The sequence below is a fragment of the Lucilia sericata genome, unplaced genomic scaffold (genome assembly GCF_015586225.1).
Source record: "Lucilia sericata isolate MDLA Ls3-8-SP2 unplaced genomic scaffold, ASM1558622v1 Contig005447F_arrow, whole genome shotgun sequence".
Classification (NCBI taxonomy): domain Eukaryota; kingdom Metazoa; phylum Arthropoda; class Insecta; order Diptera; family Calliphoridae; genus Lucilia; species Lucilia sericata.
The window spans coordinates 7,674-20,598 of NW_023997541.1; the positions used below are offsets into that span (position 1 = coordinate 7,674).

General features: G+C 30.8%; 1 protein-coding gene across 1 annotated transcript; it reads left to right on the forward strand.

The window, feature by feature from the left end:
• Positions 1 to 8,432: 8,432 nt before the first annotated feature.
• Positions 8,433 to 12,687, forward strand: LOC119615502 (cytoplasmic dynein 2 light intermediate chain 1-like; the record flags this gene model as incomplete). Its single annotated transcript, XM_037971507.1, has 4 exons — positions 8,433 to 8,558; positions 10,695 to 10,788; positions 11,600 to 12,189; positions 12,247 to 12,687. Coding segments are annotated over exons 2-4 (1,117 nt in total), but the record flags the coding sequence as incomplete, so codon positions are not given.
• Positions 12,688 to 12,925: the final 238 nt, after the last annotated feature.

A 12,925-nucleotide genomic window follows, 5' to 3' on the forward strand; every position in this document is an offset into this window, starting at 1 on the left:
ATACATTTTATTTGTAGGTTGTCTATTTAAGTTGCTTGTTTGGATTTCAAGCCAAAACATTTCAAATTATTGATTCTTTAACTGGAGGCAAGTATACAATAATTGCAACATCATTAATCAAATGTTGTGGTAAATGTTGCAAAAAAAAACCAAGAGCAAATAAAAATGTTTATTTTGTAGGAATGCATTCGGGGGAATTGGGGCATGAATAAAATTGAAAATAACACTGCGGTTTCCTAATTGGCTATGAGATGATAGAAGTTTGGTTATCCGAAATATTTGAAGTCCTGTTTAGCTGCTATGTAATTAGATCTTGTGCAGTTCTAGTTAAGTTCTCGTGAACTAGAACTGAACTAGAACTGAACTAGAACTGAACTAGAACTGAACTAGAACTGAACTAGAACTGAACTAGAACTGAACTAGAACTGAACTAGAACTGAACTAGAACTGAACTAGAACTGAACTAGAACTGAACTAGAACTGAACTAGAACTGAACTAGAACTGAACTAGAACTGAACTAGAACTGAACTAGAACTAAACTAGAACTGAACTAGAACTAAACTAGAACTAAACTAGAATTAAACTAGAACAGAACTGAACTAGAACTGAACTAGAACTGAACTAGAACTGAACTAGAACTGAACTAGAACTGAACGAGAACTGAACTAGAACTGGACTAGAACTGGACTAGAACTGAACTAAAACTGAACTACAACTGAACTACAACTGAACTACAACTGAACTACAACTGAACTACAGCTGAACTACAACTGAACTACAACTGAACTACAACTGAACTACAACTGAACTACAACTGAACTACAACTGAACTACAACTAACTGAACTACAACTGAATACAACTGAACTACAACTGAACTACAACTGAACTACAACTGAACTACAACTGACTACACGACTAGCAACTGAACTAGCAACTGAACTAGAACTGGACTAGAACTTACTAGAACTGAACTAGAACTGAACTAGAACTGACTAGAACTGAACTAGAACTGAACTAGAACTGAACTAGAACTGAACTAGAACTGAACTAGAACAGAACTGAACTAGAACAGAACTGAACTAGAACTGAACTAGAACTGAACTAGAACTGAACTAGAACTGAACTAGAACTGAACTAGTAACTGAACTAGAACTGAACTAGAACTGAACTAGAACTGAACTAGAAACTGAACTAGAACTGAACTAGAACTGAACTAGAACTGAACTAGAACTGAACTAGAACTGAACTAGAACTGAACTAGAACTGAACTAGAACTGAACTAGAACTGAACTAGAACTGAACTAGAACTGAACTAGAACTGAACTAGAACTGAACTAGAACTGAACTACAACTGAACTCGGACTGAACTACTGAACTGAACTGAACTAGAACTGAACTAGAACTGAACTAGAACTGAACTAGAACTGAACTAGAACTGAACTAGAACTGAACTAGAACTGAACTAGAACTGAACTAGAACTGAACTAGAACTGAACTAGAACTGAACTAGAACTGAACTAGAACTGAACTAGAACTGAACTAGAACTGAACTAAACTGAGAACTGAACTAGAACTGAACTAGAACTGAACTAGAACTGAACTAGAACTGAACTAGAACTGAACTAGAACTGAACTAGAACTGAACTAGAACTGAACTAGAACTGAACTAGAACTGAACTAGAACTGAACTAGAACTGAACTACAACTGAACTAGAACTGAACTAGAACTGAACTGAACTAGAACTGAACTAGAACTGAACTAGAACTGAACTAGAATTGAACTAGAACTGAACTAGAACTGAACTAGAACTGAACTAGAACTGAACTAGAACTGAACTAGAACTGAACTAGAACTGAACTAGAACTGAACTAGAACTGAACTAAACTGAACTAGAACTGAACTAGAACTGAACTAGAACTGAACTAGAACTGAACTAGAACTGAACTAGAACTGAATTAGAACTGAACTAGAACTGAATTAGAACTGAACTAGAAATGAACCAGAAGTGAGTTAGAACTTTTATTTAATTTTAATTAATATTTCGTAATAAATATCTATTAAGGTCATTAGAGGGTAAATTGTTCTGTTTATACTAAAAATAACTAATTAACTAAATTTATTCACAACATTGAAGGTTAGAATAAATCGGTATGGAAAATACTTAATTGCTAAATGTAAATTTAATAAAATGTCTTTGGTAGTGCTGTGAAAATGCAATAAAATATCTAGTGCAGTTCCATATAAAGAGGATTAGCCAGATCTACTGCTATCTTATGAGATTAAGGGCGGGTTTTTCAGATAAAGATAATCTACATTCTTTGTTTAAACCTAGTTTAATATATGTTTTGTGTTTTTCAGTAAACAGTAACGTTACTTATTATCTTAGTTTAACTGAGTGTTATTGGCCAATTAAACTTAAGTTATAAGTGAGAAGACACAATTAACAAAAACAATAAAACAATGATTTCGGAAGAACAAAAACTTAATATTTTAAGTAAATTGCAATTTTCCGATTCGTTTTGTTTTATTTACTATTGTTTTAAATGTTTATTTAACATTTTTCCAAAAATTTTCATTTTACAAAAGTATTATTTGCAAAAAACAGCTGTTCATTGTTTATATTTTTGAGTGAAAAGTTGGCAATACTAACAAAGTTAACTGAACTTAAATCCATAACTGAAAAACACAATCATCGGTTAAAGTCCGCCTACATTTGTTCCGAGTTTAATCTAACAGCAAGTTAAGCCTAGTTTAACTGAGTAGTAAGAAACCCGCCCTAAGTGAAAATATTTCATTGAAAGACAGATCAGACTACAATATCTTTTAACATAGGGATCATCTAGACATTTCTGCTCTTGCTGATTTGTTAGTGGATCTTTTGCTTTTCGAGTAATGCGACCTCGGTTCTGAAGACATAATTCCATAATTTTTCGCTTTAAACAATGTGATCTGTGAATACCCCCGATATTATTCACTGACTTCTACACATACATCAACTTTAACATTTACTTTTTTTTCATATAAATTACCAACAAAGAAACAAATTTTTTTTTTTGCGGTTTTGACCTTATTAAGAGAAAAATTATTCATGGTTGGAATGAATCGTTAAATTATGGTAAAAAGTGTTTAAAAATACTACACTTTTTTTCAACAAAAACAAAAAGAATATGTATGTATATAAAGCGTTAAATGATAAATTATAATTACAATACTGCTTTTAAGTGGAAATTAAATATAATCAGGTTTGTTGCTTGTTTTCCGTATACAAATTTTTAGATTAAATTTAAATTTAAACCAGTTTTTATTTCTTGAGTCAGAAAGAAATAGTAAACGGTTTAAAACTATTTCTTAGAATTAATTCGACAGTAGTTTATGTATGTTTATGTTTTTAAGAGATTTATTAAAAAGCGGGTTAATAAAAAACACAACAAACAGTGGATAGCAAAGGTGAAGCAACAAAATAATAATCTAGCTGAATAAGATTTAACAAAGATATAAAATGGAGTAGAATTTATAACTTTGACCTGTAATGTAAGGGATATTCTAATACCTATTCAATACTTCGAATATTATAAACCCTACTGTCGATTAAAGGATTTATCAATTATTATTTAGTTAAAAAGATTAATTGCTTTTTATTATACAAAAGGTTAAATGTTAAGTTTTTCATTTATTCTGTACATTTTAAATACAACTTGTAATCACAATATTCATAAATTGTTTTTATATAGTAAGAACTTTTATAAAACCCATTAATGCATTTAATTGTATTCAATTACACAAAGATGACAGATAAAATTGTGAGATGCAAATCATTTGTGTAAAATTTTTATTATTGTAATTGTACAAGTGTCAGAAATTAATACATAAATAAATATGTATGAATGTAAGTAAACTGATACAATTAGCAATAAAAATTTATCGAATTGTAAGTATGTAAATGTATTAATATTTAATTTGTTTAAATTAAAGTTGTTAAAGTAATTTATCCAATATTCATTCTTGTATGCAAGAATTTTTAATTGGTCTTGATGTCCTAAATAGTTTAGGGATTTGAACATTAACCCTTAGCCAACCAACTACAGAAGTGACCCAAGCTATTTTAACATGTGCTTGTGCACTCCGTAAATTACAAAGAGGCCGACAGAACGCTAATCCAAAGACGTTAAAGGAGCAATGAACCTTTACATTTAAGTTAAAGTGTTTACTCTCTTAATTACTTAGAGACAATAAAGTGACGACTGTCTTCAATCTTGATTACAATAGGAAGCTTAAAGTTACAGCAGTCTTTATCCTCGTTTACAAAGAAGTCGTAGAGCTTTGCGGGAACATCTGCCGCGTTGGCCTTTTATAACGGTGGTGCTTTTTCAACCACAGGTTGAGCTGATTAGATGGCTCATCAACGCCCCTTTGTGTATAACTATTATCTATTTCTGTCGGTCCATGTACAAACACTTTGCTTAAGTACTCGAGTTATCTAATCTCTGACCATTGCTACCCGATTGCTTAACTTCAGAAATGCAAAAACATAATTTCAGTTTACAACCACATAGATGAGATGGCCTCTGCTGAGTTGGCAACTGCGCCTAGAGACTTAATCGGTAGACCGAAACATTCGAATCCATCAAATAAGGCGAGGACTTGTTCTTACTCACAGTTTAGACACTGTGGTAAATCTGGTATGAACAGAGTAAACCCTGAATATATACAAAGAAGAAAAATTAACTAATATCACTTGTATAAGATACCAACATACTTCTCATTCATACGATACGCGGTATATGGATGGGTAAGGTCCGCACACCCCTACACCCATGACGTTTCATATACACATGACACCAACTCATTTCCAACGCTTAGTATCACAGTCACTCCTCTTTGTTGCCTCGACAACAGCACCGAACTTATCCCGATTTATAGACATTACCATACATCAGTCCTTTAATTTGGGTTTAAACCATGTCAAATTATTCCAAGTTGTTCCGTGAAGTTCTATGGCATAAAGTCTTTCTCGAAGCGAGACCAAAAAGCATCACATTAGTATTAAATAGAAACAAATGAACATAAATTGTCGCAAAGGAAACCTACGATCGGGCTTACATAAATTGGTATAAATTTTCCGACTTCTTCCCAACTTCTAGACAAGAATGATTGATTACATACGATCTTTCAAATAATAGACAATCGAAGGCATTTAAACTTTAAGTTAAGGAAATTTTTTTCTTTCACCTTCTTTTTATATACATTTACACTACAAAAATTACTGAATTTTCACACTAAACTGTGAATGGCCTCAATGCAAACTTTGGTTTCTTTACACAATCTATTTTAATTTCACAGTTAACAAGGGCAATATAATTTGTAATCACAAATAATGTAATTATCGAGATCATTATCATTAATTTCAAAACATACTTAGGTACTAACAAAAAAAAAAAACTCAATTATAAATTTCTATTAAAATTTTGCGACAAACGAAGAAGGGAAAGGAGAAGGAATGCAAGACGGGCGAAACAAATTTCACAATGAAAGAAAAACAGGATTCAATTTGTTTTCTTTTATTTCTTTACAAATGTTCAATAAATTTGTTTTTTTCAGATTTACATTGTAAGCTTTTTTTATCAAAACATACGGTAGTTAGGAAGTTGTTGTTGTTATTTTTTTTCATTTCTCTTGTCCACCAGGCATTGACACGAAAGTGTGAATTCACAATTAAAGTAAGAAGTGGGTCGCAGCAAGGAGCAGTGGTGCAGGCAGGGAATCAGGAATACAAATACAATTTACATTTTATGTAGCGTAGTGACGTTAGCAGCGATGGTAGCAGCATGTAGTAGCAGTAGCAGCATTTTTAGGGGCAGCTTGTGTAGTAAAGGAAAAATCGATTTTTGGTTTGTTGTTTTTGTTATTGCCAACTTCCCCAAAAACATTAACAAACAACCATAGCAAAAAAAAAACAACAAACAAATCCTATTATGCTTCATCGGGATGAGCAAAGAAAATGATAGAAAATGTACTTTAGAGAGAAACGAACACTAACTAACAACTAAACGAAGAACGAAAAAACGAACGAACGAACAACGAACGAACTACGAACTAACACACAACGAACGAACTAACTAACGGAACGAACTAACGAAACGAAAACGAACGAAAGAACTAACGAACGAACGAAAGAAACGAACGAACGAACTAAAACGACTAAGAACTAACGAACAACGACCGAACGAAACGAAACGAACGAACGACTACGAACGAACGAAACAAACGAACGAACGAACGAACGAACGAACGAACGAAACGAACGAACGAACGAACGAACGAACGAACGAAACGAACGAACGAACGAACGAACGAACGAACGAACGAACGAACGAACGAACGACGAACGAAACGAAACGAACGAACGAACGAACTAACGAACGAACGAACGAAACGAAAACGAACGAACGAACGAACGAACGAACGAACGAACGAACGAACAACGAACGAACGAAAACTAACAACTAACTAACGAACGAACAACTAACTAAGAACTAACGAACTACGAACTAAAACGAACTAACTAACTAACTAACTAACTAACGAACTAACTAACGAACTAACTAACTAACTAAAAACTAACTAACTAACTAACTAACTAACTAACTAACTAACTAAACTAACTAACTAACTAACTAACTAACTACTAACTAACTAACAACTAACTAACTAACTAACTAACTAACTAACGAACTAACTAACTAACTAACTAACTAACTAACTAACTAACTAACTAACTAACTAACTAACTAACTAACTAACTAACTAACTAACTAACTAACTAACTAACTAACTAACTAACTAACTAACTAACTAACTAACTAACTAACTACTAACTAACTAACTAACTAACTGAACTCCTTAGTATTTGCTCTGATGTTCCGCTTCACCATGATATTCTACCAGGAATCAGAGCCTCAAAGTTCCCTATTAATTCATGGTCTGGTATACAATCGGTCATGTCCGCTTTTTAGCCATTTAATGTATCCATTACTATGTATGAAGTAAAAGTAGATGTCGCTCCAATTTTGGGCAAAATAAACGAAGACTCACAAAAAATCTATAAGTCCAGTAAATGTGCAAAAGAATTTCATAATTCTTCCCTTAAAGTACCAAAAAGAAAGTACTCTCATGTACATCTCCGGCTCTCGTGCTCAATATAGAAAAAAGGAAGTCAGTCAGCAGAGAAATAGTAAAAACGATGGGTGGAGGAGGAGGAGTAGTAGGAAGGCCGAAGAAAAGAGTACATCCCTACATACACACTTTTATATACATACAAATTTCGCTAGAAAAATTGTGCGCGCCCTTTAAATAGAGAAATATTAACAAAATTTCTTACTTTTTTTTGTGGTTTTATATGAACAAAAACAACAAAAAAAAGGCCGTTAACATAAAATGAACTATGACGTTAACTAAAGGATAATGATTAATTTTAATGAATGAAAAGCAGAAAAGAAAGAAAAAACTTAAACTTACCCACCTTTTTCTGACGGCAATGTTTAAATTATTTGCTAAATTCAAGGAAGGCAGCACAAGGAAAACAATCTACAAATCCAATTTGCAATTGTGCTTTTTTTTTTTTTGAACACTAAGCAGTTTTAAACAATTTGTTTTACACTTGTCAATCAGCAATTTAAGTTTTAGATATTTATTTCCTTTTAACACATATTCCTTATACTTTATTTTTTTTTACATTATTTATAACTTAGCTTCGTTTTTTTGCAACTTCAATTTTCCAACCAAACTTCGATTTCTCTGTGATTACACAATAAATACTAAATGGCAAAATATACAAAGTAGTAAATATAAATATATATAAGTAGCAACAACAGCTACTTACTTTAATTTACTTCTTTTATTTTTGTTATTAATTTTTATCTATTTGCTTTATTGCTCTATATATTTTTCATGGCAATTGATTTTAACTTCACACTTCTTCACTTTTTTCACTTTTGTTTTACTAAATTTATATTTTTTTATTAAATTAACTAAAATGTTTCGTTATTTATATTATATTTTACAAGTTAAACCCCAAAAAAAAAAGAAAAACAATAAATTTATTTAATAATTTTTTCTTCTTATTTTACAAGGACCGTTTGTGTATGACTTCACCTAAACCGTATAAAACAACAACTGTGAATAATAACTTTTTACTATTTTAAAAACGGTCGGTCGTCGGTCTTGCTGAGTAATTGAGTTGTGTTTTAGTTGTTCGTTTTTATTTTTGCTGCTTGTTGTTGTTATTATTTGACGACGAAAATAACGTTTGTATTTTTTTCGAGAGTGCGCGTTGCCAACTTAACTTCGCCTGCTACTAACTAAAGTACATTGGTTGTTGTTATTGTTTTTGTTTTCTTAACAGGCAAAAGCACAAATTCAGTAAAACAAAGTTAGTGAAAAGTTGTCTTTCTCTCTTTTATATAAAAAGCAACAACAAAAACGTGTGCTAAAGCAATAAAACTTTGCTTTTTCGAGTTATAAGCTTAATGAGTAATAACATGACAGTGGGACAAAGGTACACCTGTTTCTTAAAACTTAAATTTTTAATAAAAATTAAATTTTTTATAAAAAAGTTAAGTTTTTTGAAAAATAAATAATAAATAAACAAAATTTTAGTAAAAACAAGTAAGAATATATAGTCGGACATGGCCGGCCATATGATACCCTACAGCAGCGACTATGTTACAAAGTAGGTTTATATGGGGCAGGCGGTTAAGTGGGACTATCCTTATAAATTTTGGTAGCGGTATTTAATTAAGTCTACATTAAAGTTATTTATGCAATATATCATCGTGATATTAGTATTTTTAAGTGAATTTTGACCATCAAGTCAATTTCTGAAGGGGACTTTATTTGGGGATATCAGCAGTATCATTAGGATTTATATAAAACTAAGTTTGGCAGATTTTTGGAGTGATATAAAAACCTTTAACATATTTATGAGCTCAAAAGCCCTATTCGGGGGGTACGGCTGTATGGGGGCTAGGTGAATAATAAACCGATTTTAACCATTTTCAATATTCGTCCTTGGTCAAAAGAAGAGTATGTACCATATTTCATCAAATTATCTTGAAAATTGCGACCTGTAGCGTACGCACATGGTTTACATTGACACACAGATGGACAGGCAGACATAGGTAAATCGATTTAGAAAGTGATTCTGAGCTGAATGGGTGTAGGACCAATATTTTTGGGTGCTACAAATGCATAATACCCTGCCCACTAAAAAGTGTTTAGTGAAAATTCGGAATTTGTGTGAAAAATGTGAAGTGAAAATCAGATTTTAGTAAAAAATCGTATTTAAGTGAAAACCCATATTTTTTGTAAAAAAAAAAACTTTAAATAAAACTTTAGTTTTAAAAAATTTTTAATAAAAGAATAATTTTTTTGTAAAAAATAAATAAAATATTTTGAGAAAAATCTTAATTTCAGTAAAAACTCCGACTTTAATAAAAAATGTTAAATGAAAATCCGGAATTTGTGTAAAAAAATTAAATTTTTAGTCAAAAATGGTATTTTTAGTGAAAACCCGGATTTTTAATAAAAAAAAACTTTAAACACAAATTAAACACAATTTTAAAAAAATTAAAATTTTTAATAAAAAAATAATTTTTTATAGATTTTTTTTGGAAAAAATAAATAGAATTTTTTGGGAAAAATCTGTATTTTAGTAGAAAATATAATTATTTTTAGAAAACCGAATTTATGTGAAAAATTCAACTTTTAGTAAGACTGTTTAGTGAAAATACGGAATTAATTTGAAAAATACATATTTTAATGAAAATCAGATTTTAGTGAAAAATCAGATTTTAGTAAAAAATCGCATTTTTAGTGAAAACACAGATTTTAGTAAAAAAAACATAAAACAAAATTTTAGACAAAATTCCGATTTTTTTGGATTTTGGATTTTTTTAGGAAAAATTGAAATTGACATAAAGCCAGATTTTTAGTGAACTTTCTGCAAGAACCGATTTTTAGAGAAAATTTTAATGTTCAGTCATAAATTTGGCGAATATTCACCACTATCTGCATTTCGATTACACGTTTCCCAATTCAGTTATGCAAGTAGGATTGGCTAAATTCTGCATTACGATCGTTTCTGCATCGCGATGCATCGTTTTTGTAAATTGTTATTACGCCAAACGAAAAAAAAGACTTTTTATTAAAAATTAAAATTTTTGTTAAAAATTAAATTTTTATTAAAATTTCAAATTTTTATTAAAAATTCAAATTTTTGTGAAAAATCGAATTTGTGGTCAAACTTAAGACTTTTAGTGAAAAATTCCTTTTTTTGGTGAAAACCCGAATTTTTGGATTTATAGTGAAAAATAGGATTTTTGTTAAAGAACGGATTTCTAAAAATCCGTGTGTTTTTGGGAAAAATCAGATGTTTAGTAAAAAATTAGATATTTGGGAAAAAATTGATTTTTAGTAAAAAAAATAGATCTTTGGTAAAAATAGATTTTTTTTTTTGAAAAATAGAAATCAACCATAAAACTTTAAGTAAAATTTTACTGACTAGAAGATTTTTGGTTAAAATTAATATTTTTGATAAAAAAAAAAGAGATTTTTAGTGAAAATTTATTTTTTGGAAAAACTCTACTAATTTACTAAAATTATGATTATTTCCATATACATAGTTAATTCTGAGGTTGGAAAATGTCATTGGTCAAAGAACTAGTTCTAAATTCTTTCCATAGAATGAGTGTGCACTTTAAGACGCCACCTGGGGAACATTTTCTAAGGTAACACTGTATTCAATATAATGTTCATAACAACATTAATCAAATCAAATCAACATTAATTAGAATCGGTCTTAAAAAAACGAATTAGGCCTTCTACAAGGACCTCTGCAAATTACTTTTCGTTTTTATTTACATTTATTTTCTTTCCATACATTCCACTTTATCACCACTGTGCAAAAATCAAAGTTTAGCTAAAAAATACACACACTCACAAATGTTTTGTTCAGATTTCTCACACGCATGTGATACAATTTTTAATCACAAAACTCTCAATTTGTATCTAGAGTTGTAAACAAAGACCTTTTTACTACTAAACTTCACGCCATCAAATCATAATGATGTTAATTAAATTGGCATTGATAAAAATTAACAATTCTTATTGTTTATGTCGTTAATTTTACACGTTTTCTTTCAACTCTCATCTATTGAATATTTAAATTTCCCACTAAACTAAAAATATAACTTACTTTCTTGTACGTTGAACAAATATTTAACACAGAATTGGAAATTAATAGAAAATACAAATAACAAAACAAAAACGTAAATTTAACACTTGAATGTTAATTTTGAAATGTTTATTTATTTAACGAGTTTTCTTAGCCGTACTTTTAAAGTAAAATGCAATTGTTATTAACCTACTCACAGAATTTTTCACGTTTTAATTGCGTTGCCAACCTTATAATAATAAAATATAAACAACAGAGTTGCATTTAAGGGAAGCCAGCAAAAACATTTCAAACTGACAACCGTTACTATAGCAACGTGTTGAAAAAAATGATAATTTAGCTTATAACAAAACTATTATCACTAGAAAACTAGCAAGCATGGAAAGTGATTCCAACAAAAAGGAGACCATACAAGATATTGCCTTTAAATTGGCTGAAGAGCAATTAAAACTGCTACAAGTGGAAAATGGTCCCAAGGAGCGCACAGTTTTTATTCTCGGCAGTAAGGGCGTAGGTAAAACCACCGCTATTAATACATTTTTTGATCGAGAAGATACCTCCAAACCCACTTTGGCTCTCGAATACTCATATGGTCGTAGAACTGGACATTTGCAAAAACAAGTGCTTAATATATGGGAATTGGGTTCTTTACATAATTCAGAACAATTGCTAAGAGTTCCCTTAAAAAGTCATGGCATAGTAAATTTCGCCGCAGTTATAATGTTGGATTTATCACAGCCTCGAAAGTTATGGTCAGATTTAGAGGCTGCTTATTTGGGTCTAAAGCAAGGCTGTCAGGAGATAGTGTCACATCAGTCACAAGAGTTAACTGATCTATTATATGAAAAAGCTAAAGAACGTGTTAAAAAAGATCATATGGATTTAAATACCCTAGAGCTAATGCCCTTTCCCATAGTTTTAGTGGGTGCAAAATATGATTTGTTTATGGGCTATGGTAAGTTTTGTAAGTTACTAATTAGTTACTTTAGCAAAAATCCTCTACATTTTCCAGAACCTGAACTTAAAAAACACATCTGCCGCTGCTTAAGATCTGTGGCACATCTTATAGGCGCTAGTTTGTTGTTTTATTCGAGTAAAATTCAGAAATTGGCCAAAACTTTGCGTGATACCATAAGCCATTTGGGTTTTGGCAGTCCTTCCAACCCTTTTCGTACCCATAATACCGATTATAATGATGCTTTATCGATATGGTTTGGCACAGATTCTTGGCAAAATATATCCTCGTTAGGAGCTCAAAATCTACAAAGTATTCAGACTAATTTGTCTACAGAGGTACCTCAACAACTGCAGCAGGCGAGAGATCAACCGGTTCTAAATGATCCAGCTAAAGATGCTGGTTTTCGTGAAAGTATTATAGATGAAATGCGTGCCCAAAAGGATAAAGAATTGGAGCGTCTCATTAAGGAGGCCCAACTAAGAAGCCAATTTCAAAGTGTGTCTAACTAGGGGAGGAATTATTTCTCTATAAGTTTTTTGTTATCAGAAGCCTAAAAGTTTATTAAATAAAATAATAAAGTAGATTAATTAATACTTTTTAATGTGACAGTTAAATAATATTTGCATGAAAACTTTGCTATGAAAAATTCAATTTCTGAGCTACTTAATTATCAGATAACGTTTATAAAATTTGAGAACAAATAAATATTGATAGTTTGACAAAAGATTATTCG